We start from the raw sequence: 27,156 nt of genomic DNA on the forward strand, positions 1-27,156 counted from the left end.
ACGGGGACCCGCAAAGCCCGGGGGCGAACGTCCCGCTCCGCACCCGCTGCGGTGCGGGACTTGCCCGCCGGGCCCCCGCTCCCCGGAGGAGCGGCTGAGCATCCCGCTGGCGCCGAGACGTGCCGCGGCCCCGCCAGCCTCGGGGGAGCTTTGCCGCCCTGCCCCGGCCCGGCAGCGCTCTGGAGGCTGCGAGACCAAGAGACCGTGACCGGCAGCGGCGTGTCGGCGGCCTTCGCCGCAGCCCCGCACCCGCGGAGATCCCCCAGTCCCTCTCCCGCCGTAGTTGCCGCTCGGGCAGCCGGGCAGGGGACGGGCCCTGGGGTGAGGAGGGCGGGGTTTGGAGGGGAAGGGACGGGGCCTGTGCCGGCCGGAAGGCGCGGGGCGGGCCGGGCCGAGCAGGCGCGGCAGCAGCATGGCGGAGAGCGGGGAGGGCGGCGGCGTGCAGCGGTACCGGGGCGCTCTCCACCCCGATTCCTGGGAGCAGGTGAGGTGGCGCCGTGCCTGGCCGAGCCTTCCCCTGTGCCTGGCCGAGCTGTGCCGTGCCTTGCCTCGCTGAGCCTTGCCTCGCCTTCCCTTGCTGTGCGTGTCCTACAGCCGCCTGCATGGCGGCTGCAGAGATGTCGGGGTCGGTCTCTTCTCTCTGGTGACAAGAGAGGCAATGGCCTGCAGTTGCCCCAGGGGGGATTCAGGCGGATGTTGGGAAGAATTTCTTCCCTGAAATGTAGCCAGGCACTGGGACAGGCTGCCCAGGGAGGAGGTGGTGGAGTCACCATCCCTGGAGGGGTTTGAAAGGCCTGTGGATGTTGTGTTTGGGGACATGGTGTAGAGGTGGGCTAGGCAGGCTTAGGCTGTGCTTGGACTTGATGATCTAAAGGGTCTCTTCCGACCCAGGTGATTGATTCTGTGATTCCATGTCTGCCTGCAGGAGCTGGAGGCCATCCCCATGTTCATGAAGCAATGCCCAGCCGAGATCGACGCGGCACGGCAGCCCGAGCTGGCCTGTCTGCAGTCTCTCCTCTTCGACGAGGAGCAGAGCCCCGCAGGTGGGTGATGGGAGGAACATCTGGCAGTCTGCCCCTCCTTAACGGGAAGAGGAGGGGGGGAGGTGTGTGTCCCTGGGGCTCCGGGCAGCTGTGCCCCTGCTCAGGCCCTGTCTACCCACCCTTCCCCTGCAGAGCTGGCCAGGATGTACAAAAATGAAGGGAACGAGTACTTCAGGGAGAAGGACTACAAGAAAGCCATCATTGCCTACACCGAGGGGCTGAAAAAGCAGTGTGGGGACCCCGAGCTGAGTGCTGTGCTGCACACCAACCGGGGGGCAGCCCACTTCTACCTGGGTAAGGGGACGTGTGTGCCATCCTCCCGACTGGGAGCCTGGCAGTTCCTGCTCTCAGTTTGCCCTTTTCCTTCCTCCGCCTCAGGACAGAGGCCTGAGCTGTTGGGATCTGTTTGGGTTTAAAATGTGAAAGGTTCTGAGTGGGTTTGCTTGGTTTGTAGGCAACTACCGTTCTGCACTCAGTGATGCTGTCCAGGCAAAGAAGCTGAAGCCCACCCATCTCAAAGCAATCGTGAGAGGTAAGAGTTAACACGCGTGTTACGCCGTGGAGCACAGGCAGCACCGTTTCACAGCAGCTTTGCACCTGGTAGTTTTACTTACAGTGCAGGTGTCGTTACAAGGAGTGGGACAGACTGTTGTTGGATGTTGCTTTGTTTAGCTGCGTGTTCCTGTCTTAAATAACAGAGTTTATAAACCCTAACTTGCTGTGAGTGCACATTCGTACTCCGCTTCAGGACAGCGGTCACCTCAGAAAATGAAAGCGGTTTCTGTACCAGATCTCTTGGTTTATTATTGCTGTTTCTCCCCAAAACAGAGCTCTCTGGTTTGCTTTGGGTTTTCACTCAAAGCACTCTCTTTGCTTATTGCTCTCCAGCTTCTGTATCTGTCAAAGAGACATCAGACCCGTTCCTGTAGAGCACAGCGTGACTTCTGCTGTTTCCCACAGTGCTATTGCTTGGGGGTGGTTTGGTTGGGTTTTTCCCCAGCCTTTCTCACTCCCTGGAAATAGACACTTTATTTTTCACTGAGACAAATACCAATAGTTAATTATAATGCTAAAATTTTGCTCGTCACAGATGCTTCAGCCAATTCTGTGACTAGATGAGCGAATGATACAAGAAATGGTTTAGGTTTTCTTCTCCTCAGACCTGCTGGAAGCCTGTGACTGGACATCACCCTGCAACACGACAGCGTGTGCTGCTGCTGACACCTCTTGAACTAACAGGGGTGAACGCTGTCTACTAGTAACTTAAAAATCTTAATCCTTCCAGGAGCGCTCTGTCACATGGAGCTGAAGAATTTCTCTGAGGCGATAGCATGGTGTGAGGAGGGCTTGCAGCTAGATTCAAAGGAGAAAAAACTTGTGGATCTGAGAGCTAAAGCTGACAAATTAAAGGTAATTATTAAGGCAGTCTGGCTTGTTGCTTACTTGTGTGTCAAGAAGTGCTTTGGGATGCCTGTTTGAAGAGTGCTCCGTATGAGTGTCTGTGTCGTGTGGCATCCCCAGACGGAGCTGGGTAGAGGTTCTTTGCGGTGCATGCTGTTGAGATGTGTCAGTGAAGGAGCCAGAGGGGACCCTTCTGGAGGTCTGGTTTCTCCACTCCTTGGCTGGGTAGATCAGGGCACTGGCGTACTGTCTGACAGGGCTGCAATCTTTTCTTACCTGTAGCGCCTGGAGGAGCGGGATGCAAGGAAAGCGAAGGTGATGGAGAGGAAGGAGCAGCGTCAAAAGGAGATTCTGCTTGCAGCAATAAAGGTGGGTCAGTGAGGGGGGGTGTTTTGCTGTGGGTTGGGTTTGGGGTTTTTTTTTTAATAGCTCTCTTGTTTGTCTCTACGAGGTTGTTCTCATACACAAGCTTTTGAGGTCTAGAGCCAAAAAAATGAGGTAAAACCATGATTCCCCTTATCTGCGTGGCTCTAGCACCAGCTCCTGGCTTCCATATTTCAAGAAATATGCAAAAAACCACAGTGTTAGGAGATGGACAGAGCATTCAAGAGTGCTGTGGCTGCTGGGCTGGAGCAAGGGAACCTCACTTTCTGTGCTGCTGCTGGATCCTCTCCTTCCTTGGCGATCATTTGAGCTACGTTAAAATATTTTGGGCTATCAGATAAATCCAGTCTCCTTTCCTACAACTGTCTTTTCCAAAGTAAAGAGCAAACTTTCTTCAGCTTTCTGAAAGAGGGATGTTCTTGGCAGCCGGTGTGTGTAGATTTAGTTGCACCCTTTATGCCTGCTGGGTCCCAAAGAACAGGATTTCAGGTGCCTTGTGTAGCTCCAGGCCTGGAGGTTGGTGTCCCTGCCTGTGGCAGGGGGGTTGGAGCTCTATGATCCTTGGGGTCCCTTCCAACCCAGACCATTCTATGATTCTATGCCTCCCTCTAACCACATTTTCTCAGGCTCCTCTGGATTCCTGCCTCTTGCCCTTTTTGTGTGGAGTCTGGGTGTCTGGCTGAGGCTCTGAATTCTACTGGGAAGACCAGTCACCTGAGTGGGATGCTGTGGGAAGGTTTTGGTGGCATGTTTATTGTCCTTTTACTGGCAGCTGATTTTTTGCTCTTATTCTCCCCTCCATACCTGTTTGGTTTGTGGGGTGGTTTTCTTTTCCTCCCTTCCCTCCAGGAAAGAAATATCAAGTTGATTCTTGAGCCTTCAGACGAAGAAGAGGGAATATCAGAGGGCCTGGCTGAGATGTCCTTGGATGGGTTCTGCCCTGATGGTGCCATGGGGGCAAAGGTGCACTTAGATGCCGACGGCAACCTGACCTGGCCCGTCCTCTTTCTGTACCCAGAGCATGAGCAGACAGACTTTGTTGAGGCTTTTCATGAGAACTCCAGGTAAAGGTGCTGTCAGCAGCATTCTGCCTGAAGGAGATGTTGGAGTAGATGAGGGGAGACACCGCTGTGCTCGGGATGTAGTGGCAGACTGCAGTTCTCACAGCTGACCCTGCTTTGAGGAGAAGGTTGCACTAGGTGACCTCCTGAGGTCCTTTCCAACCTGAATGTTTCCTCTTGATTTACAAACACTGCTTTAAGAGATGAGGGGCAAAATCTCAGCACAGCGAAACCCGTGATGAGGGGGGCTCCAGTGCAACTCACACTGGGGACCAGTAATACCAGTCACCTACCAGCGTGCATGGGTTTTAGAGGTTTGTTAAGATGCTGGTGTGAAGCCCTTCGAATATGGGGTCTTGGAAAGCAGATTAATCTTTAAAATGACACAAAGCTTTGGGAAGGGACCTCTTGTAACCACCAGTGACCCCATAGTTTCCCTTTGGACCTGTGGCAGGCCTGGCTGAAGCGCTGCAGGCTTTTCAGACTGTAAGCAAGTGACCAGTGAGGTGGGAATTCCACTTCTCCTGATGTTCATCCCCAGTCCCTGATCTTGCAGTATTAAACAAACGTGGAATTTGTAACTTCTTTTTTTCCTGTCAGGAGATACGTGTTCCTCAGATCTGCTAAGAAGTTTAGGGCTTAAAATTACAGTTCAAGCAGATTAGTAGAGTTGGTGGTTCTTACACTTGATGTATTCTTAATTACACCTTTTCATAAGGAGAGGAAGTGAAAAGGGGTTCTTGGAGCAGACTGGCCACCAGCACTCCTGAAGTACTGCGATAACCGAGCCTCTGACACACAAGCATGTTTGGGGCATGCTGATCTGACAGAGGAGGGGTCTGCTGGGACCATGTAGAAGGAAAAGCAGCTTTTAAACAGAGTGCAGGGTGTTTGTTTTGAACATCTTTTTTCAGTGCAGAAGTAAAATGTAAATAATTGGCTGTCGCGCTGCTCAAGTTTCAGACCGATGGTGTGAGTGACAGCAGGGCCTTTGCCTGAGCTGGGGAGGTGATGGGTTTGAAGGGAAGAGACTGTTCATGGTCAAAACTTACTGTCAGATCCATTGTCTGCTTTGCTAATTTGTCTTCACCCTTGTTCAAATGCAGCTGGGCAAATTACTGAAGCTGAACGCTTCATCTAGGCTAACAGAGTGTATTTTGGCTTTCAGGTTTATCGATCACTTAATGGTGATGTTTGCTGAGTTACCTCCCTGGGATTTAGAAAGAAAATACCTTCCCAGCAATCTTGAGGTGAGAAGTTTGACTTTGCTTCTGTTTCAGGGTGGTTGTGGTTTGTTTTCTGGAGTGAGATTGAGAGCGGCTTTGGGTGTGTGAAAGCAGCAGCATCGCTACCTTGTTCCCATATGCTGGTGGGACACAAGGTTTGGAGAGCTGCATTTGCTTATGAACTCCAACGTTTTCCAGATGTGCTGACATGAACACAGAGCATAAAAGTCCTCTTGTCTTCTGCTTGTGTTGGATTTGATGGAAAGCATTTATAGATACTGCTTAGATTCCCATCTCCATAACAATAATTAAGATTTACACTATCAAGCTGGTAGGCTGCCAGGTTTTTAGCTGCATTTTGTGAAGCTGCTCAATACAAAGGAGAATTATTTTTTTTAATTTTTGAAGAAAGGTTCTTTTCAGATCTAACTGGTGATGCTCAAACACTTCATCCCGTCAAGATGATGTATGTCACTTAAGACTTCAGTGCACATGGGCTGTAAGTCAGTCATGGCCCCAGCAGGTCAGGAGAGTTCCAGAACTTGTGCACAGCTGGACACTGATGTTCATTTTTCATTGTCCACATCAGTGTCACGTGCCAGGTGCCAGCACAGCCCCAGCACAGCCAGCAAAAGGACAGTGACTCTGTACTTTGCCAGATGAGAAACTTGATGATATCTCTCCTCTACAGGTGCAGTCTCAGGCACAGTTGCTGGATTCTTAAACCACCTTGATTTTGTTCAAATATCTTTTAAACCTGCTCAGCTTAGGTCAGACCATCACTGCCTTTCACGTCTCAAAAAGCAGCCCATGGATATGGATTGCTTCTCTGTAAATCACAGGGATGGCCAGTGTATTTTGCCTTCCTGCTGCTGCCATGAAAAGCTGAGCTGGTTTGTGCAGAGAATGCTTGGGATTTAAACAAAAGGCTTTCTGCAGTGCTGCAGTTAGCCTCTGATGCGGTCAGTTCGAGGTACAGGAGTCTGATAAACCTCTAGTTTATGTTCAGCGTGCTGCTGCTGGACTTCCAATGACTTGGTAGTTTGCCTTTGTGTATCTTAAGTATTTAATAACCCTCCCCACATTATTTTTCAGCTCTATTTTGAAGATGTAGAAACAGCAGAAATGTATGAGCTGAACCCAGAACAGACGCTGCTACAGGTGCTGCAGCACCAGAGGTGAGGCTGTACCTATTCGTGTCTGGAGAGAGGAAAAAGTACCAAGTTTGGGGCTTTTAAGTGCTGTTTGTTCTCTTATTTAATCATCCTAATTCCTCTAAGTGGGGAAGGTGGGAAGCAGTGGGACCGCGTGGGTTTTGTCCCCGGCTTGAGCGACTTCCCTTATTTTTAGTTTAAAAAAACCCAGAAATAAATAGAATCAGTGACTTTTTCCGTGGATGGAGTTGAGAAGGGGTGCTGGGCTGCATATAAGCAGCAGCACAAAAGGCCTGTTTCAGATTCCACCTACATACTGCCACCCTTTTTTTAAAAACAAAAGCCAGTAGCACATAAAGAGAGGGTGCTGAAGGTTAATCTTGCTGTTAATGATGCTGTGTGAGCAGCCCCTGACCCAGCACCCTCATACCCCCTTTAGAGTGTTGCCCAGTTGTTCAGAGGGAAGAACTTGCTGTTTGTGAAGCTGGAAATCTACTGTAAAGCTCATGTTGTTGACTTGCACCGTGGTGTAGCTGCTGTGTGGTGCCGGTGGCTCGGTCTGTCACTGCGAGAGCGGAGCTGGAGGTGTGCTGCCACGGGCTGTGTCTGAACTGTCACTCAGTAAAGCCCAGCAGTGTGCACAAACCCTCAGATTTTGGGCTTTTAAGGGGGCTCGTGAAAGAAACCTCCTTCCCAAGGGAGAGTAACGGGTGTTAATTAGGAGTAGCTGTTGGGAGAAGAGCGGATTCATACTTCTCCTGGGATGTGTGTAGCTCTGGCTCTGAAAGGCTCTGCTGAGCAGCAGCAGAGCTCGTCTTTGGCCTTGGAGGGGTCTGTCTTTATTGAGCTGGGCTGAAGTCACTCACTAAGCGTGACCTTGGCCACCTCCAAGGAAGCCAAAGGACCCTTTTGATCCTTGCAGGTACTTTGTGAAGGCTGGCATTCCAACAGTGCTGGCATTAGTGAAGCGTTCTCCCTTCTCCAAGAAGTACTTCTCTGGCAAGAAGGTGCATCGACTGCAACGAGCAAGAACCTGAGGAGGAGCCCTGTGCAAGTGGCTGCTGTGTGCTGTCCCAGCTGCAGGCTGCAAACTTCTGCTTGAACAAAAATACCTTACTTCAGGGGAAAAAGAATCTTGGCACACAGGGAAACTTCCAGGAAAGCAGCACAGGAGAATGAAGGGCTTACAAGAGGGGATTATTTGCTTAAAAAGAAATCCAGCTGGCTTGCAGAAGGTCTCCTGGAATATAGGCTGCATGTGGTTTTGAAATAAAGCTGAAGCGGTGCCAAACGCCGGCTGGGGTTGGAAGCAGCAGCGGCTGGGATCGTACGTACTTACCTGTGGCAAGAATATCACAGTTTCCTCAGCAGTTGGGCTGTCATTTGGGGGGTGTAACAGCAGTGGGCTGGGGCACTGCCTGCCTTTTGCAGCAGGATGAATGCACTCAGATTCCTGCCTGGGATTAAGCAGCTGCTGGGTTTTCACTGCCGGGCTCTGGTGCTGGGTAGAGCTGAGCTCTTTGCTCAGAGCGGGGTGTTTTGTTGACCCTTTTGCTACCATACCCAGTGCCCTACAGAATCTGGAAATAAACACCTCTATTTTAAGTATACTGATGATGATTTTTCTCCCCTCACGAAATGCTACAAGTGAAGGACAAGTTGTGATTCTAAACCCAAGTGTAACACCCTTACCTGGTAGAGAGAGTGGGACTGCCCCCACATGGGGTCTTCTGCAGTTCAGGGTTAGCTTTCAGCATGGAATTAAAATTAATTCTGAATCTCTCTTTCTCTTCTGCACTCTCAGCACAGAAATATGCTGCAGTTTTACACAGGGCTGGTGCATGGGGCATTAAAAGGCTGTTCAGCCTTAAACCCTCGTGCTTGGATCAGGGCAGGTGGCTTCAGGCAGCTCCAAAGGACCTGTTTCCCTTTGGCCATGCCTGAATTTCTGCACCCTGCACAAACACAGCAGAAGTATCCAGCTGAGGATGCCAAAATTTAATCTCCAGGGTTTTACAAGGCAGGGGGACTTTCCCCTCCTAGCCATGCCCTGCCCTCACAGGGCAGGGAGTTGGGTGGCCAAGAAGTACAGGCTGAAGCCGTTGCACGTGATGCAGCAGAGATTGCAGAGGGAGGACAGAGCGCGGTAGAGAGTGAGCTGCTGCCACAGCTGCCTGTAGCTGGGGTTGGAGGCACACAGCTGCCTGCAGGACTGGCTGCCAAACACCCCGACCTCCTGGCCAAGGCCGTGGCTGCGCTCCACGAGCTGCATCTCTGCCGCGATGTCGGAGCTGATCTGCCCGAACCACTGCGCGTTCAGCACGGAAGCGGCGACACAGGTGAAGAAGATGATGATCTGCAGGGGAGCGACACCCACCATGAGCACCTCAAACATGTGGTGGGTTAAATTTCAACCCCCCCCACCCCCTCCCCCGGCCCCTCTGTGTACAAGGCTTGCTGGATCCAGGTTTAACCGGAGCCGTGTGCCAACCTTGTCATCGTTAGAGGTCCAACCTCAGCAGAGCGGAGCAGGACCCTGCAGAGGCAGGGATGGGGGTGATGGCCAAGCTCCCATTTTGGAGAGGGAGGGTACCTGGGTGGTTTGTTCCTCGATGAGCAGCTCACTGGGGTGGTACATGGCGAATAGAGTCAGGTTGAGGAAGGCGCAAGCAGAGCCGATGTGGAAGTAGTAGGGGAAGAGCTCGCGCTGGATGAAGCCGTAAGTGTGGCGAGGGAGGCGGTTGCCCATCACGAACCCTGCAAGGATGGAGAGCGGGCAGGTCCTGGGGCAAAGCCCCCTCCCCTGGGTCTCCCACTGGGCAGAGAGCCACGGTGGTGTGTGCAGACCCCCAACCTACCAGCCACAAAGGTCACCCAGACCTGCATTCCCCAGGAGGTGGAGAGCAGAACCAGGTGCAGCAGTTTGACGGTGTCAGTGGGCTCCGTGTGGCTCCGCAGGGTTTCCTCTCTGGGGATGGGTCCCTCCATGTTGGCCAAGCTTCTCACAAATCTGCTGGATCCAGTAAACGAGGTTTAGCTCCACCAGCCAGCTTATTCAGGAAAAGTTTTGAGGCTCAGCCCCCTCCCAGCCCCACCACCGTGCACCTGCCCGGGCTGCAAACTCGATTTTCAAAGCCCTTATAACTTGGGGGCAGGGCACAGCGTCAGCCCCTGGGGAGCCAGCCCTTTTGGGTGGACTTATGGCAAAGTCCAGCCAAAGCCCCATCTGACCCCTGGCAGCAGGAACAAGCAGAAAGTCAATAAAAGGGGAAAAGGAAAAGCCCTGACAAATGCACCCGCCCACGCTGTGGCCATCGGAGTGGCTGGGGAAAAGTCCCAGAAGCACCAGCTTTTGCACAGCTCAACCAAAAAGCCCTGGGGCTGGAAGGAGCAGGGTTGGCTCCCAGGCTCACCCCACTTCCCTGGGACTCCACAGTGGCACGTGGGCAGTGGCAGGGGGAAGGAGGCTTGGGAGGAGCTGCCTGCTTCTCTGCCAGGAATTCTTTGGAAATGAATTAAAATGAAGCTGCCAGGAGCAGCCTGTGGATCCTGCTGCCCACTTTATTCTTCTTCCTCCCGGCCTCAGCCGGCCACCTCAGGATGTGATTACAGCAGGGATAGCCTTGGGAGAGACATGGCTGCCTGAGTACATCCTGCTCCCCCTGCAAAATGGGTTTGCACTGAGGTTTTACATGTGGATTCCAAGGTATTTGTTCAGGCAACTGTAAAATCAGGTCCTCAAAACCTTGGGTCCCACCTGGAGCCCTGGCCCCTAAATCCACACAGATCTTTACCTCCGTCACCAAAAGCTGCTTGGTGTTCCTGGGATCTTTCCCCTCTCCATCCTCTGGCAGGATGGGTCTGACCAAGTGGCTGGAATCAGGGGCTCCAGGGAATCTCCTGCCACTCTCAGGGTCCCAGGTCTGCCTTTCCCAATTGTTTGGCTCCATTCAGGAATGGCAGCGGAGGCAGCTGGGTGCTTCTGTGCGAAGAAGCTGGAGTGGGGAGGGATGTTCAGAGCTGGGGTGGGCAGGTAACAGTGGTGGGGTTCCCGCAGTTTTAAAGGAACAAGAAAAACTGATTGCTTCATTGGCACTTAGGGGGGTGCCTTTGGTGGGAAGGGCAAATAGGGGGCTCTGGGAGAGTCCACTGAGGGCGGGCTCATCTCTGGGAGCTGGCTGAAGGACCGAGCAGCTGGAATTAGGGGCTCTGAGGATGCCCCAAGCTGCCCAGTCCTGGTCTGGGGGCATCACAGTTTTCTCTCAGATGTGCATTCCCACTGTTGCAGCTCTCTGTCATGCCCCCCTCCATCACCCTGCACCCCCAGGCACCCAGCCAGGCCAAGGCAAGAGCTTGGCCATGGCCCCACAGCAGGAAAAATCACAGTCCTCCAGGAAGAGAGGTCAGTTAGAGTTTAATGTTCCGGCGAATACATCATCCATCCCCTGCACTTCATCAAGCAGCAGCAATTTCCAAGGGTAAGTAGCAGGGATGGCTCGCATCCCGGCGATAAAAAGGCAGGATTGCTTCAAGTTTCAGGAGATAAGAGGCCTCTATAAAAACCCAGTGGTTTGTACCGTGTTCAGCTGGGAGCAGCTTTATCGGGTGGCGATAGCGCAGCCCGGGAGGTGAGGGCTGTGCCAGGCCACGTGCAGAGAGCTGTGTGTTCCCAGAGACCTAGAGATCCAGCTGTGGCCTGCTCCGGAGGTGGGAGCTGCTGGCCAGCTGATAAACCAGGTGGGAGCTTTGGGTGACAAAATGCCTTTTCCCAGCAACCCCGGGTGTTGCAGAGAGGGAGAGCGCAGCCCGGCGTGCCTGGAAAAGACCCTGTGCTCAGTCCTGATACCACATGCCCTCATCTTACCCGAGCGTGGCATCGCCGTCATGGTTGGGCCCTGCATAGTGCCTTGCTTGGGCCTCTGTGGGTGGGGGCATGGCTGGGCCACCTTAGACCTGCTGAGCCCAAACCCCCAGGCCCCCACACCCTGTTCCCCCCACAGCAAGCCTTTTGAAACGCCATCAGAAAACCTCAGGCTATGTCACCCCGGGACAAGGTGTCCCTTGGGGTGTGACCAACGAGCGGCACCCCTACCGCATTTCGGTGCCTCATCCAGGCTGTCTCAGGGAGCGAGGTCTTTGCAGTGGCCCTGATGCTGTCTGCCACCAGATCCGTGCTGCTAGCAAAGCAGGGGGGGTGGGTGGGGGGGACACCCTTGGAGACTCAGCTCATTAGTGCTCGGGGCAATTAGGGATGGGTCTTGAAGCCTTGGAGGCTCTAGCGGGTGTCAGAATCTGCCTGCACCTACTCCCCACATCCCCACACCGGAGGGAAACAAGGTTTGGCTTTTGCTTTCCGCTTTGTCACTGCCCCCAGGGTGGTTCAGGGTTTCCAGCTCAAAATGTGGGTGCACCCAGGAGACGGGGGCAGCCCCCAGATCTGCCCCAGCCTCTGGGCAGACCTCAAAATCTACTGGCACGGAGCACTGGCTGACCCTCCCACCTTCCACAGGCAGGACCCTCCGCGTCTGCCTGAGACCCCAGGCAAGAGCTCTCAGGGTGAGTGACCCTGAGCAGCCCCATCCTCCTCCTCACCCAGGGAGATGGCACCTGACCAGGGCATGCTGTGTCGTGTGAGACCCTCACCCCAGCCAGGCAGCACAGCCACCCCCCGGAGTGGACCCTCACCCGGAGCACATACAGGTAACTTTTCCTTCACTGCACTCGCATCCCTACAGCCCCTCGATGAGGTTTCAGCCTGTCAGGAGCTGGGGGCTGTTTTCCAGCCCTGCCCTGGGGAAGAGGAGCAGCATCCAGCACCTGAGGTGCTGCAGGATGCTCCACCAACACCCCCTGCACCAAGGAGGAGTTCAGTCCTCTCCCCACATCCTGCCCCCTCTCTGCCTTGGCTGCTTCAAAGGGAACACCCAGTTTCCCCAGAAAGAAATGGGGTGTTTTTAAGTCTGTTGTGAGAAGACTTTGGGTCAAATCAAGACTCGAGTAGCGTGAAGGGAAAGGGGAAAGCCAGTCCTGTACACTGGCTTGGGAAAGTTCTAAATTAAAATTAAAAAAGGAGGAAGAAGAAGGAAAGCCATGAGATGTCAGTGTGAGGGGCGAGGCGGTGCTGTCATGCCCTTCCACCCCAGTCCCTGGGACCTCGCTGGGGCCAAAGTCCCTGAGGAAGCAGGGTCTGAGCATCGCCACATCCCCTTCCATCACCCCCTGGCCTGTCTGTCTGTCTGTCAGCAGGGATGCCCCAGTTCTAGAGGTCCTACAGCCGCACGATCAGGTCCTCCTTGTTCTTCAGCAGAAACTTCTCACAGGCTTCAAAGGTGGCGCAGAAGTTGGAGGACAGTCCTGCCACATTGGTGGTGACATAGTTGAGGTACCCTGGTGTAGCCTGGTTGTAGTAAGCCACCTGCAAGGCATGGGAGATGGTTATTAGGGGAGCAAGGGGATAGAGGAACCTCTCCAATGGGGTGTGGGCCCCACAGCACAGCCACAGCATCCCACCTTGCTCGTCTCCTCTGACTCTGGCCAGATGCAGAAGCCGGAGCAGAGTGTCTCCCCCCGTGTGAAGCCATCACTGGCGGGGTGGGTGGGCAGCGTCACCGACCGAAAGGCCACCACGTAGGGGTCCCTGAGGAGAACAGAGCCTGGTGAGCCGGCACAGCCCAGCCATGGGGAGTCAGGGGTGGGTGGGTCGGGGCTGGGGTTACCCCTTGCTGCAGGGTTTCCGTCGGGACGCCAGGATGACGAAGTCCTGTGGCTTGTTCTCGTGGCTGAGCGTCTGGCTCACCACGTGGTAGATCATGTCATCATCATCTACTTGCTGGACAAGCTCAGCTCTCCTGTGAAACCAGACAGGACCAGTCTCACCAGGAGAGACGGATGGACAGCGACTGGTCATGCAAGGGACTGCACCACCCCCCCAAAGGGGCTGCCCAGAGGTACCCTGCTGTGCTCCCCAAGCCTCGGGGTGGGGGGCACTCACAGCCTGTCACTGTACCCAAAGTATCTCAAGGGGCCTGAGATGGATGTTTTGTGCAGCAAAGCGTGGCCGTCAGTGCAGACAGAGCCACAGCTCCCAGGGATGGGGCCATGCAGTGACAGGTCTCTGGGAGCAACGGTGGCAAAACTCTCTCTCTCTCCCAGGAAAAGCTCAAAGCAACACACCTTAAACTTAAGGCCATGGGTTTGGGAGAGGTCTGGGTGCCCCCGGGAAGCCCCGCAGCACTCACGCGTAGTGCCTGTCCCACTCGTGCCGGCGCCGCAGGTCGGAGAGCAGGGAGAAGGCCTGGCTGGCGGCGATGTGCACAGACATCTCGATGCGGAAGGACAGGAACTTGTCCTCCTCCAGCGTGTACATCCGCACCTCAGGGAGCACAGGGCACGGGCTGGGATGCCATCAGCCACCACCAGGCCCGTGGGGTGCCCGGGAGCCGCTCGGGGAGGGAAGAGGAGGGATGTGGAAGCATTGGTACCTTTTCCTTTTCTCTGGCCAGTGCCCAGTTCGCTTTGGCTACGAGCATCTTCAGCGCGGAGACGTTGTTGTAGCTCAGATAAACCTGGGGTGGGGACAGCACGTCAGGCCTGGGGTGGGGGGGGAGCAGGGGGCAGTGGCTCCCATGGGGCAGCACCCTACCTTGTTGCTTTGGTCCCAGGGCACGGAGAGCGGCACCTCTGTCTGTTTGCAGGAGACGACGTATTTCCTGTGGGAAGTCACAGAAGGCTGGGTTGGAGAAGACCTTTGAGGTCATTGAGTCCAACCATAAAGGAACCATTTCCCTGGTGGGAAAAGCTTCACATGAGCTGGCTGCTCTTGGAGCTGGGAAGGCCAATGGGATCCTGGGCTCCATCAGAAGAGGGGTGGCCAGCAGGGACAGGGAGGTGATTGTTCCTCTCTACTCTGCCCTTGGGAGGTCCCAGCTGGAGTCCTGTGTCCAGAGCTGGAGGCCCCAATACAAGAAAGGTGTGGAACTGTTGGAGAAGGTTCAGAGGAGGCCACAAAGGTGATTAGAGGGCTGGAGCACCTCCCCTACGAAGAGAGGCTGAGAGACCTGGGCTTGTTCAGTCTGGAGAAGAGAAGGCTGCAGGGGGCCGCATTGCAGCCTCCCAGTCCCTGATGGGAGCAGAGAAACAGGAGGGGAAACAGCTTGTTAAAAGGGCAGATAACAGCAGGACAAGGGGAAATGAACTAAAGCTAAAGGAGGGAAGGTTTAGATTAGATATTAGGGGGAAGTTTTTTACAGAGAGAGTGGTGAGGTGCTGGAACAGGCTGCCCAGAGAGGTGGTGGATGCCCCGTCCCTGGAGGTGTTCAAGGCCAGGTTGGATGGGTCCCTGCGCAACCTTGTGTAGATCCAGGGCTGGAGGTTGGTGGCCCTGCCCATGGCAGGGGGTTGTAACTCTGTGATTCTTGGGGTCCCTTCCAACTCAGACCATTCTATGATTCTATGACACAAACCACCCACCATTCCTGTACCCCAGTGCCAAACTCCCCTCAGCTCCCCCCACCCTCCAGCCCTGCATCCCTCTTGCTTTTTTTTCCACTCACCGGTCCAGCCGAATTTTCTTCCTAGCACTGGCTTCTCTGTATCTCCTCTCTCCATCCTGGGAAATGGGAAAAGTCTGTTCAGTTAATAGGAAAAGGAGGGGGAAAAAGAAAAAAAATCCAAACAAAGGTGTCTTTTGGGGAGTGGGCAAAATGTTCCATGAGGAAGGGCTGGGAGGTGAAGCCCCTGCACTCCCTGGCTGCCACCCAGCTACACTGGCAGGGGTGGTTAGTGATTAACTGGGAGCTTAACTCCATGGTTAACACCTTGCTGCGGCTGCAGAGCAGCAAACAGCCAGGGAAACATAATTGCACCCTTCAGCACTGCAAATGTCCCCTCCTGGGGGAATAAACCCCCAAAAAACTAGCTGATTTTAAAGAAAGCAGCAGCATAGTGCTTTAAACCTGGTGGAGGGATGCTTCACGGTGCCCAGCTCTGGCCACGAGATGCTTTCCCACAGGGTGGGAGAAGATCCCTAGCTTTAAGGCATCCAAAAAAAGAGGTAGGTGTGGTTCAATGTGATTCTGGCTTTTCAGGGCTTTGGGTGGGCCCGGATCGGCCGAGGGGAAGGCGCTGCTGTCGCTCACTTGTGCTACGTATGGGTGTTTGCTTCTGCACCATGCTCCCCTGACAGGTTTGTTCTCAAATATTTGGAGCCAAGCCAGTGATGGATTGGGATGCTTTGAAAGGGGAAAGCACCCTAGGAGGTTTGCCTTCTTTCCCCAAAGTTCTAGAAAGGATGAGCTCGAACTTGCAGGGAAAATATTCCACTAACCCTTCCAGGGCTGCCAGGGATCCATCTCCACCCAGGCAAGGGGTCGGTTTCTTTATTAATTACACCAAGTGATCAATTTAATCTGCAGTCTGATTCCCATCGCGATAAAACTGCGTGGTTCTGGCTGTGAATCTGAGAGTGTGCCAGAGCTAAGGGGGATTCCTGGGGTTGGGGGGGGGGTGGGGAGGGTGTGCCATGCCAGCCCTGCCTGTCCTTACCCCCGGCTCGGGTGCCACCATCGGCAGGGTGCGGGGCTGGCCATCCTCGTCCAGCACCACGAAGGTCATGAAGGCGCTGTTGATGTGCCGGCGGCTCACGGACATCTCCTGGCCGTGCGCTTCGGCACAGACCCCCACCTCCATGCTGGCAGAGAAGAAGGGGTGAGGGTGCAGAGAGCAGCAGGGAGGGGGCAGGGGGGTGGGATGGGGACATCCCGCTGCTGGTACCCACCTGTTTTTGAAGGCGTTGTTGACAATGGCCTTGAGCACCAGGCGGTCCCCGACTTGCGATGGTCCCCGAAAGTGGAACATCTCAATGGCCCGAAGCGTGGGGTGGGCATGGCACAGCCGGCTGTGGGGGGCAGGCGTTACCCAACAGCCATGGCACAGCATCCCCCTGCACCCTTCCCAACCCAGCCAGAGCTGAGGACACCCCCACAGAAATGTCACCCCCTGGATTTCAATCGCCAAAACCAGCCTTGAGAAGAGGCAGGAAGCAGAATGCAGGGAGAGTGAACCCTTCCTGGGGTCCTCCAGCACCATACCCCTGTGATGCTCCCTGTGCAGTGCTGCCCAAGGTGATGTGCTGGGGATTGTCCCTCTGGATGGCCCTGACCACCCACCTGTGGCCCAGCCCAGCCAGAGCACACCGGTGTGTGTCCCCCCTCTGAATCCCCATCGGGTCACCTGGCTGCGATGGTGGCCACGTTCTCCATCCAGGCCATGATCTGCCCACCAAAAGTGTTGCCCTGATGGTTGGCGTGTGGGGGCAGCACCAGCTCCACACTCTCCACCCGCGTCTTCTCCGCTGGCACCGCCACGCTGCCGTCCCGCGTCTCCAGCTCTGCTGCGGCGGGGGGAGAATGGTGCTCAGCATTCACCACTCTTCCCCCCCCTCAGCATCCCGCCAAGGAAGCAGGGTGTCACTGGTGGGTGTCAGAGGGCCAGAAGGGACACGGTACCAGTTTCGCGGGGGCTGCGGGTGAGAAGGTCCTTGAGGGTGTCCTTATGGACCAGCCGCATGCGGCGGCGCTCAGCAGCGATGCTGTACTCGATCTTCTCCTCCTCTGTCTGCGGGGTCAGCGGCTTCAGCTTCACCTGTGAGGGGACAGGGGCAGGGTGCAGTCACAGAATCAGAGAATCATAGAGGTTGGAAGGGACCTCGAGAGATCATCAGGTCCAACCCCCCTGCCAAAGCAGCTCCCCAGCTCATATTGCACAGGTCGGCATCCAGAAGGGGCTGGAATATCTCCAGAAATAGAGACTCCACACCCCCCTGGGCAGCCTGTCCCAGGGCTCTGTCACCCTCACTGTGTAAAAGTTCTTCCCCATGTTGGTGCAGAACTTCCTGTGCTCCAACTTGCAGCCATTGCCCCTTGTCCTGTCTCCACAGACACTGAAAAGGGTCTGGCCATTCCCCCTGCATCCCATACTTAAGATATTTATAAACATTAATAAGGTACCCCTTAGTCTTCTTTTCTCTGGGATGAACAGTCCCAGCTCACTCAGCCTTTCCTCATAGGGGAGATGTTCCAGGCCCTTAATCATACAGCAGGTCTCCCTGCCATGGCACTGTGCATCCCACCACGTGTGCCAGAGCCAGCCACACTCCTCCTGGGATGGGTTATACCCTGACCCAGCCCAACTCTCCCCCAAGAGCCCCTGTGCAGGGGTTGACCGAGCTCTACCCCCTCACCTTGCTGCCGGAGGGTCCCTGCGCCACGAAGCTCGCGTACGCCTTGCAGATGCTGCAGTGCTTCCCACTGCACAGGTCCTCATAGCTCACCTGGATGCCCACCTGGGAGAGAGCACAGCATCCCTGAGCACCAGCTCCGTTCCTCAGGCACCCACATCCCACCAAGCGCATGGGACCGACATGTGGGTCAGAGCCAGGAACCGCGGGAGGATTTGGGTGTCCTGCACTTGGGCACGACAAGGTGGGTAGGGGCTGGGCTGGGTGGTGGAGGTGGGGGTGGCACACCAACCTCCATGCTGGAGTTGAAGGCTCGGTTCACTTTGGCTTTGATGTTGACAACTTGCCCGACGCTGAAAAACAGAAAGCGGAGAAAGTGCCTGGGGGTTACAGGGGGGGAACACCAGCCCACGGACACCCAGCCCATGCACCAGCACCAAGCGGCTCCTCACCAAGGTACCATGGCATTACAGCTCAGTGCCTGCTGTCTGGGACTGTGGGGACGTGCTGGGATGGCCAGCAGGACATGGGGACAGCCACTCCCCTCCCCGAGACGTGGGAGCCCATGGGCATCCAGCCCAGCAGGGAGATGTCATCCGTGAGCCTCTGCCTGTGAATGTGTCCCCATGTCTGGGTGCTGCTGGGACACCTGAGGGGTGCAGATGTGCCCAAGGTTCACTTGGCACCAAAGCAAATGGCTTGGGACCCCAACACCAGCCCAGCACCTCCAGCTCATCTCAGACCTGCACGGGGACACTGCCAGGCAGTGTGGATCCTACATGGCCCGGCTCACTCAGCCCGTGCCAGCCGCCGGCTAGAGGGTCCCCATGGGATGGGGGTACCAAAACCCCTCTGCCGGCACACAGGCACCTCTGCTATCATGCCCACAGGCACCCAGGGAGCCCCTGATGTGGTATGTAAGGGGTGAGCAGAAGGTCATCCCCAGAGCATAGCACTGGGGGGGCTCTGAGAGGTGAGTAAAGGCAGCACCCAGTAGGGTAAGAGGGCACGTAAGACCCATGCCAGGTGGGAATGCCTGCACTGTCCCCTGCAACCTGGCAGCCTGGGGGCTGTGCGTGTGGGGGTGGGCACCTCTGCCAGCCCCAGGGATGCTGGGACAAGGATTTTGGCTGGGCAAGGCTCAGCCTGGTACATGTCACAAAGTCATGCTCAAGGAGGTCCCAGTGTCCCCCCCAGCACCCGGGGCAGGGGCTGAGCTCCACCACATGCCCAGCCACCCCCAGTGGCTGCCACCAAGGCACATTTCACACAGTTTTCAGAGCTCTTTCTTGAACAAAGCCAGGGAGGAGCTGGGCTTGGGAGGTGGGGGGGAAATGCCAGGAAGCCAACCCAGCAGGAGCTCCCGGATAACAGATAAACCAGAGCAGCTTGTGGGGCTGCCCCAAGAGCCGTATCTCTCTGCTCCTGAGCACGCTGCTCCCCATCCCAGCTCCAGTCCCCCTTGGAGACAGGGAAAACCCTATCTGCTGTCCCCATGCACACCCTGCTGCCGAGCTGGGCACTTACCTAATGGTATGCTCAAAGTACATATCGTCCATGGAAGCCGTGACGCACGGGCAGCCGGCGTGTCTCTCAGCTGGAAAGGGGAAACAAACCCCATCAGCTCCCTGCAGCGACACGCTGGGTGTGCGAGGGACACACACCACGGGGCTGGTGATGCTGGTGAAACCCGGGCTGGCATCCCTGTCCCTGCTCGTGCCCACCCAGCATGTTTGCAGGAAACGAGAGCAGGGGTTGGGGTTCCCCCACCCCCAAACAGTGTGGGTTTGAGGGTGTTTTTAAGGGCCACATCGTGACTAGGTGGCAGAGTGCCATGCTGCTTGCGTTCCCACATCGCCTTCAGCCGCTGTGCGGATGCAAAGGCAGTCAGCATCATCTCCCTGTAACCAGCAAATACTTTCAAGCCATCCTGCTGCTCTGGCTTTCCTTTGGGACTACAAAATCACACTGGGAAAAGCTGCTCAAAACCTGCTGTGTTGCACCCGTTTTCCCTCCCCTGTGCTTGGCAGGGCGAGCACAGGAGCTCAGCCCCATCCCACAGAGCTCTCCAGCCACTGCTGGGATGCCAGGGATGCTGCCAGCCCGGTCCTCACCATGCCCTGTGTGCCAGCAAGGAAAAGGGCAGTATTTGGGGAGTAGGAGGTGTTGGTTTTGATCTGTCCCTGACCAAACGTGCGTGCTGGAGCGCACACCTCCTCCCCTTCCCATCCTGCTCCCCTTTGCTCTCTAATTACTCAGCCAAATGGCATGAGGCTGGTCAGCTCCAAGGGATGGCACCAGACCACCATGCACACCAGAGAGTGGGCTCCCAGGGATGCTCCCAGGTCCCTTTGCTCCTGGCCTGGCAGGACAGTGGGAGAGGCTGGCTTACCGGAGAGGCAGGCGGCCGTGTCGATCCACTTGAGCAGCTGGCCGGTGCTGAGCTCGCCGCGGTGGTTGGTGTGGCAGGGCAGCACCAGCTGGCTCATCTGCACCTCCGTGGGGTTGCGGGCGGGCGAGGGGTTCGCCATGGCCCCCGGCACCTCTTCCCGCTCCCCTGGCTCCTGGGCAGGAGAGCTTGAGCCCTGTGGGGAACGAGAGCTCTGTTTAGCCAAACAGCAGGAAAATCCCCCAAGAAAACAGTGACCTGTGCAGCATCCCCCTCCCCACACAGAGCCGTCAGGACCACCCCCCCCCCCCAGCCCTGCACACACCCAGGCACCACCAAACCCCACCAAAAGGAAAAAGGAATCCCTCTAAAAAGAGCCCTGTGGGTGGTCACCGCCGGTTTCCAGGTTGTTTATCACCCAACCCCAGTGGCTCCTCCCAAAAAAAACATGCCAAACCCCCTTCCAACCCAACATCAACTAATTTTTTGGGAAGGATGTTTGCTCCCCTTATGGCTTCGGTTTTAGGGTGCCATGGCAAAGGGTGTTTTTGCAGTGCCAGGACTTGGCCCTGGGCTGGGCATAACCCCTCCCCTTGGCAAACGGAAACACGGGAAGCAGGGAGGGGCAGAAGGAAAGAAGAGGGGGGGTGGGGGGGAGCATCCTCAGTTTGGGGGCCGTTAGCACGGTTATACACATCCTGCTGGGCTTTGCAGCTTGCTGGGCACGGAGCCGGTCCTGCCTGCTGCCCTGGGGAGGGTTAGGTTGGGAGAGGGGCTGGTATCACGACCGCGCCAGCGCACGGGGAAAAAAATAGCTGATGAGATGTCAAGCGAGGCACGTTACACAAGGGGTGAACTCAGTTAGCCCCCGTGAGTAATTGAGGAGACATGAGGAGCCGTCTGGGCTTCGTTACAGCCCTTCCTTCCGCTTTCTGCTCCCGCCGCGGCTCCCGTTCGCAGCACTTGTTGCGAGAGCCCCGTTGCAGCAGCTTCTTGGCCCTTTGGTTCCTTTAAAGACGGGTTTCTGCTGAAAACGGAGCTTTCCCGACTACCCCGCGCTCGCCGCCTCTCAGAATAGCATTTCTCTCCAGCGGGTCTAACCTCTGTTTCCATAGCTACTGGTACCCGACATCCCAGGAACGGCACAAACCTCAGCTCAGCAGAGACGGTGTCAAGCACAGCACGCTGAGCCTACAGCAAAAGGTGTGTCCCCCGTCCCTCCCCACCTCATCCCACAGCGAGGTGGACCCCCAGAGCCCCTCCAGCAGGCTCCAAACCTCTTTGTGACTCTCCCGGACTGTTTCCCAGCCTGCCAAGGTGCCTACATGAGTGCCATGGAGCTATTTTGGGAAGCTGGCAGGCCCTGGGGGCACGAGCCAGCAATGTACAGAGCTCCGAAGCTGCCTGCACGAAGCAAGCAGCCAGCCTGGCCAGGGCTCCCCCCGGCTCTTTTCCCAGTGCTTCCCAATTTTAGGGGAAAGGTGACAGGTGGTGGGAATGGCCCTGACTCCGTGGTACCATGGCAAGGGATGCTGTACCCCGCAGTACCATGGCAAGGGATGCTGTACCCCACGGTACCATGGCAAGGGATGCTGCACCCTGTAGTACCATGGCAAGGGATGCTGCACCCCGCAGTACCGTGGCAAGGGACGCTGTATCCCACAGTACCAGGGATGCTGTATCCCACAGTACCAAGGATGCTGTACCCCACGGTATCATGGCAAGGGATGCTGCACCCCGTGGTACCATGGCAAGGTATGCTGTACCCCACGGTACCATGGCAAGGGATGCTGCACCCTGTGGTACCATGGCAAGGGATGCTGTACCCCGCGGTACCATGGCAAGGGATGCTGCACACCGCAGTACCATGGCAAGGGGTGCTGTATCCCACAGTACCAAGGATGCTGTACCCCACGGTACCATGGCAAGGGATACTGTACCCCACAGTACCATGGCAAGGGATGCTGCACCCTATGGTACCATGGCAAGGGATGCTGGCGGGGACTGCATGGGGATCATGCACAGCAGCCGGAGCTGGCATGGGGCTGGGAATGGCTCTCCTGGCACAGCTGTGGTTAGTAGCCGCTGGCATGATTGAGAGCCCTGGGGTTAATGGCGGGGCTCAAGGGGTACCTGGAGGCCATTGCAACAGAAGCTCAAGATCTCTTCAGGGACTACAAAGTTCTCCTTGACCATTTTTAAGAGACACCTGGAAAGGAGAAGAGCGGCTCAGGTTACCACGGTGCAGGGTGCCCGTGGCTGTCCCCAGGGTGGTGGGCACTACACAGCTGCCACTGCCTGAACGGCACAGGTTGTCACACCCTGTCCCCAAGCACCATGCTGGCGTCCCTCCCCACAGCACTGACCCATTGCTTGACCCCATGCTTGACCCCAGAGCCTCTCAGGGCAGCTACCAGAGCCAAAGCAGAGAAGGGCGAGATGCCGGGCTCACGCCTGCCGTTCCTCAGCGGTCAGGCCCAGTGCTGTGACAGAGGCTCCTGGCTATTTTGGGGTGCTGGACCAAGCCCAGGGCGCGGTGCCGTGGCCCTTCATCCCTCAGCCAGTGATGTTGCACTAATACTTTCTGCGTTGCTACACATGACAGAGCTGCTGTGTCTTGAAGGTTCTCTGGCCAGCGCGGTGACACCACCGCAGTCACAAGACGGCAGGGAGTGTATTTTTGGCAGTGGGCAGGACTCACGGGTGGTACCAGGGCAGCGAATGGGAAGCTCCTGGCAGCAGCAGTGTTGCCCAGCCCTGCACCGGCCCCTCTGCCCGCAGAGCCCCGGCATCCCCCAAGGGCATCGCGTGCCCTTGGGTGCCCACAGGCCACATGTGCTGTGATCAGATCCCAGCTGGACACAAGGAACGGCACAGCGGGAACAAGCTGGAAGACACTTTGTGCTTACAGTTTGCTCTTGAACACAACATTCATGGGCCCTTGGCATGCTTGTCCCAGCTCTCCTGCACAGGTCTGGCCAGGAGGCCGGGGGCTGAAGCCCCTTCCCCACGGCATGGAACCGGCTGGTTTTGGCATGGGGTCAAAAAAGTGGCAGGTGGAGATTTGTCTCCTGCACCATCAGCCAGCAATGGGGATGAAATGAGGGTGTTCAGAGCACCGACAGGCACGAGCAGCACCACTGAGCCATCCAAAAAGCCTCCCCAAGCCCAGGCTCAGCAGCACCCGGCTTTGTTATGCCAAGCCCAGCACCCGGCTTTGCTGTGCCAAGCCCCACCACTTCCCCAGGCTCTCTGCTGAGGCTTTGGGGAGCTTGCTTAGGCTCACCCGCCCCCGTGAGAGCCCAGGACTTAATCTCCTCTTTAGCAAGCTGCCTCTGCTCCTGTGGTTTGCTTTATCACTGGCACTTTAGGGTGGTGGCTGTGGGTGGGGGTGGCCCCGTCGCACCCCACGGCAGCAGCAGCCAACACCAGAAGGCATGCAGCTCGTGCTGTTCGTTGGAAACCCAAAAAACCCAAACCCACCCCTGCTTCTGTGTTTTCTGGCCACAACCATGTCTCCGTGTCCCACGGGTTGGGTTAGTAGGGGCGGGGGGGGGAGGGAAGATATATCTGATTTGCATCCATTCCACACTCCCTCCCCAGTCATTTCTAAGGCGTCCCCAGCCCATGCTCCCACCCTGGAGCACAGGGCTCTGCCTGGGGATGGGGACCGCCCCGGCTATGTGTTGCAAACGCACTCCAGAGGCCCAGAACCATTCAGCCAGCGAGTATTTATAGAGCATTCGGTTATCAGAACTACGTGAGCAAGTGTCTGTCCTCGTTAAAATCTTCAGCCTCACTCAACTGTCACATTTTTAAAGCTGTTGACTGATGCAGCCCTCGGGTCACCATGACAACGGGATGCAGTACCCAGGCAATGATGCTCTTACTCTGTCACCTCTCGAGTGACCCACTTCTACCCAAAAAAAGGGGAAAAAAGTTTGCATTAGAAAAAAAAAAACAACACCAGCCTTCCAGGAGAGTGTTTTTCTTGTCTCCTGCCATGCTGCTTCCTGTGCTGCTGACAGTGTAAGAAGCCCACAGAGCAAACTGGGGGGGGATGCAGGGGGTGAGACACCCCAACGGCTCCTCACATACTGTGGGAGAGGGACCCTGCAGCACCCCACTGCTCTCTTACACCCTGGCAGGGGGGTGTCTCACAGCAGTGAAGCACCCAAGGGCATCAAAGATGGTCCCTGCTGCTGAATTGGGTGCTGGCCCCGGGGGGAATCACCAGCCCTGGGGAGCCTCTGTTGTGAAACTCTCTCAGGTCCCACAACCCCCCGGGGTGATGCTGAGTGGGGACATGGGAGATCCTTGGGCCCTCTGGAAGCAGGGTGCTGCTTTAGCCATCCCTCAGCAGCAGATGGAGGGGTAGAAACAAGGGCAAAGCCAGGGTGGGGGTCCTGGGTGCTGAGCTGTGGGGCGCTGCAGGAAGAGCAGGGCAGCCCCATGCCTTGAGTCACTCCCACCAGCCCTCCAGAGCTCTCCCACCGCCGCCTCCCAAACACCTAACCCCCATTTTCCCTCCCCTGGCTCTGGCTTCCTATCCCAGCTCCATCCCCATTCCCTCAGCGCATCCTTACCCTTCCCTGGGAATATTTAAAGGGAAAAAAAAAGGGGGGGGGGGGCGAGGAGGGGAGGAAAGCGGCGACAGCGAAGTTCTCATGGGGGATTATGGGTGTATAATTGAGCGATATCCATGGTAACGAGCGAATCTGCACGCCTTCAAAAAATTAACCTGACCTACTTTGGGAAATTCTGCCGGCGTGACGGGGCGGCCAGGGCTCTCCTTCCCCTGGGACCCAGCCTGCCAGCCCCACCCCCAGCAGCAGCAAGGATTCCTGGGCAGGCTTTGTGCGAGGGGAGATGTCCCCTCCAGTGGGACATCCACCCCCATCACCCCAAGGAGCAGCGGTGGAGATGCCTGTCACAGCTCAGCTCCATCACCCCACACCTGCCGGGATGGAGCGGGGTCCCCAGGGCTTGTTTGGGTGAGGGGAATGAGGTGGCAGCTTCTTGGTGGGACCCTTTGGGTGGTGGTAGCGCTGGGGTGAGGGTCATTGCACAGAGAGGAAACACAGCAGGTCTCTGGAGGGGGGTTCTTGGTGGCACTCTGGGAGGGTGGCTGGTGCAGAAAAAGGTAAGTGATACCATGAAAGTGGTACCACTTTGGGCTTTCCCTAGGGTTTCATGGAGCGAGGTGAGCTGTCAGGACAGGAAAGTGCAAACCAAGGACCAAAGGCAGCAGGGGGCTGCAAGGGCCATCCCCTTCACAGGGGGACACTGGTTTGACATCCACCACCCACAAGAAACCCTCTCTTGGGGCAGGCAGTGTGAGGACCCCTCCATCCCCCTCTCCACCATCGAGTTCAATGCTGGGCGAAGCATCCCCAGCCCTGCCCATGCCTTAAGCCCCCAGCCCCAGCTGCACTCCTGCCCAACCACTCTCTGAGAAGGCTCCTGGGAAGGAAGGCTGGTGCTGGTCTGCTGACATGGGACAAAGTTCCCCCCCTTTGAAGGAGTGTCCCAGAGGACAAAGGTCCCCTGGCCCTGCTGCCTCCAGCCCAGGTGCAGCGTGAAGCCGCGTGTCACCCCGTTACAGTTGCAAATGCCACGGGGCCAAATTTCAGGAGCATGGGGACACCCAACAAAACAACATTGCCCAGCCCAGGCACCTTTGCCCTGCCACCCACAGCTTCCTGGGGGAGGAGACTGCAGCAGCACCAAGACCACCAGAGCTGAGACCACCGCAGTCAAGCCCACCAAGTTGGAGACCACCATGGTTGAGACCACCATGGTGGAGATCCCCACGATGGAGCCTATGGTGGTGCCACAGCATCCACCCTGGTGGACCACCACAGTTGAGACCACCAGGGTGGAGACCACCATGGCGCATTGTGCCACCCACCCTGTCTGGCCACCCATGCTGCCTCGGCCAGCCCCAGCACATCCCTCTGCCCTCTCCATGATGCCAGCATTCCTGGCAGCACTGTGCCCATGCTTTCCAAATATCTGCCCCCTTTTAAGTGAAAAGAGGCTGATTCAAGCCAACTGCCCCTCCCAGCATCCCTCCTGGCTCAGCCAGAAAGATCCTGGGTGTGTGTGTGGGGGGGGGGGGTTGATGTTGCCGACGCTCACCTGCTGTCCCCATTGCAGCTGGATGGGGGCTGCTGGCCACAACAGAGCGGCAGCAAGGCTCAACACAGCAGCCAAGGGTAAGAGGGCATCACGAGGGGGCACGAGGGGCTTTCACCCCATCTCCCTCCCCTGGCAGAGCTGCCCAGCCCAGCACCAGCCACAAACCACCACTATGCCACCGGGCACCAAAGTCACTGCAGCAGCATGGGACGTTGCTCATCCAGCCCCGGGGGTGTTTCCCCCCCCCCCCAAAGACACATACCACCTCGTCCCCATTGTCCCCAGGCACCCCTGGGCCTCACCTCAGCCAGAAGAAGCTGAGCATTTGCGAGCGGCGGCGAGGTGACGGCTGGCTCAGAGCAGAAGCGTCCGGACACCTGCACGCGCGGATGGCGCCCGGCACGGCCCTCGGGGGCCAGGGCTGGCACAGGGCCCTGGGACGGGGCCAGCACACACCCCCCTCTCCCGCTTCCTTAAAAATAGTCACGCATAACTTTTCTTAAGGTAGCGCTTGGCAAATGTGCTGCTGCCTGGAAAATGGCCGGCGCTCCCGAGGTTCGCGTCTTGGCCAACGCTCCGCCGCAGCTGCCAACGTGCCAGGCTGGCGGTAGAGCCGGGGAACAAGGCAGGAGGCACCGGCACACTGCCAGCAGCTCTATGGAGTGCTGTCCGGTGTTTTCCCTTCCACCCAGTGAACAGACCCTGCAACAGGGTCCTGGGTCCCCAGCCCCATCCATCCCCCCCTCCTCTTCTCCCCCCGCATCACCCCATCGAGGAACATGGGGGTGCCCAGCTTCTCCCCCAACCCACCCGGTACCGATGGCACAGCATCAGCACCACGCTCTCCCCCACCCCAGTTAAACCTGCCTGAAAATATCTGGGTTTTTCCCTGGAGCCTCAGGCGCAGACACCGGGCTGGCTGTCCGGGAACGCCTCCGCAAACTTCTCCGGAGCCACGCCAAGCACGCAGCCGCTCCCCTGGCCCTGCTGCCTTTGAAGCACCTCTAACAGGGCTTACAATAAACCCCTTCTTCTGTTGAACAGCAAGGAAAAAGAATGCAAATTGTTGTGTCGCTGCATTAACAATACAGCCTGTTGATTTATTTGGGGGGGGGAAGATG

The 27,156-nt window shown here is 56.8% G+C and overlaps 3 protein-coding genes across 5 annotated transcripts; 1 reads left to right on the top strand and 2 right to left on the bottom strand.

Moving 5' to 3' along the window:
• Positions 1–412: 412 nt before the first annotated feature.
• On the top strand, positions 413–7,914 carry TTC4 (tetratricopeptide repeat domain 4; the record flags this gene model as incomplete). The annotated part of the gene is made up of 10 exons (XM_084266503.1): positions 413–484; positions 926–1,043; positions 1,176–1,337; positions 1,498–1,575; positions 2,329–2,453; positions 2,727–2,813; positions 3,678–3,892; positions 5,058–5,139; positions 6,211–6,293; positions 7,192–7,914. 10 exons carry the CDS (start codon positions 413–415, stop codon positions 7,304–7,306), a joined length of 1,137 nt encoding a protein of 378 aa, XP_084122629.1. The 3' UTR covers positions 7,307–7,914.
• Positions 7,915–8,252: 338 nt separating this feature from the next.
• TMEM205 (transmembrane protein 205) lies at positions 8,253–9,360 on the bottom strand. The gene is made up of 3 exons (XM_084265920.1): positions 9,128–9,360; positions 8,863–9,026; positions 8,253–8,625 (listed from the first exon to the last, which is right to left on the bottom strand). Exons 1-3 carry the CDS (start codon positions 9,255–9,257, stop codon positions 8,326–8,328), a joined length of 594 nt encoding a protein of 197 aa, XP_084122046.1. The 5' UTR covers positions 9,258–9,360; the 3' UTR covers positions 8,253–8,325.
• Positions 9,361–10,666: 1,306 nt separating this feature from the next.
• Positions 10,667–26,439, bottom strand: ACOT11 (acyl-CoA thioesterase 11; the record flags this gene model as incomplete). Of its 3 annotated transcripts, XM_084265896.1 has the most annotated exons (17): positions 10,667–12,684; positions 12,780–12,906; positions 12,986–13,117; positions 13,508–13,641; positions 13,751–13,834; positions 13,912–13,978; positions 14,822–14,877; positions 15,813–15,957; positions 16,045–16,164; positions 16,500–16,656; positions 16,775–16,910; positions 17,509–17,610; positions 17,798–17,858; positions 19,033–19,102; positions 19,898–20,090; positions 22,028–22,103; positions 26,338–26,439. In XM_084265896.1, the coding sequence occupies 17 exons, from the start codon at positions 26,358–26,360 to the stop codon at positions 12,538–12,540; spliced, it is 1,830 nt and encodes a 609-aa protein (XP_084122022.1). In that variant the 3' UTR covers positions 10,667–12,537. The 3 variants fall into 3 exon arrangements, with proteins under 3 accessions (XP_084122022.1, XP_084122020.1, XP_084122021.1); XM_084265894.1 differs by lacking the exons at positions 22,028–22,103; positions 26,338–26,439 and having other exon boundaries at positions 16,500–16,659; positions 19,898–20,036; XM_084265895.1 differs by lacking the exons at positions 22,028–22,103; positions 26,338–26,439 and having other exon boundaries at positions 19,898–20,028.
• Positions 26,440–27,156: the final 717 nt, after the last annotated feature.

The sequence above is a fragment of the Gallinula chloropus genome (genome assembly GCF_964237585.1).
Source record: "Gallinula chloropus genome assembly, chromosome: 6".
Classification (NCBI taxonomy): domain Eukaryota; kingdom Metazoa; phylum Chordata; class Aves; order Gruiformes; family Rallidae; genus Gallinula; species Gallinula chloropus.

What these genes read in the sequence shown, in the direction of transcription:
- TMEM205 (XM_084265920.1), bottom strand. Translation starts at nt 9,257, where the DNA reads ATGGAGGGACCCATCCCCAGAGAGGAAACCCTGCGGAGCCACACGGAG. An exon ending in CTGGGTGACCTTTGTGGCTG is followed by an intron (nt 9,027 to 9,127) that starts GTAGGTTGGGGG and finishes CCATCCTTGCAG; the next exon opens with GGTTCGTGATGGGCAACCGC. An exon ending in TCGAGGAACAAACCACCCAG is followed by an intron (nt 8,626 to 8,862) that starts GTACCCTCCCTC and finishes GCTCCCCTGCAG; the next exon opens with ATCATCATCTTCTTCACCTG.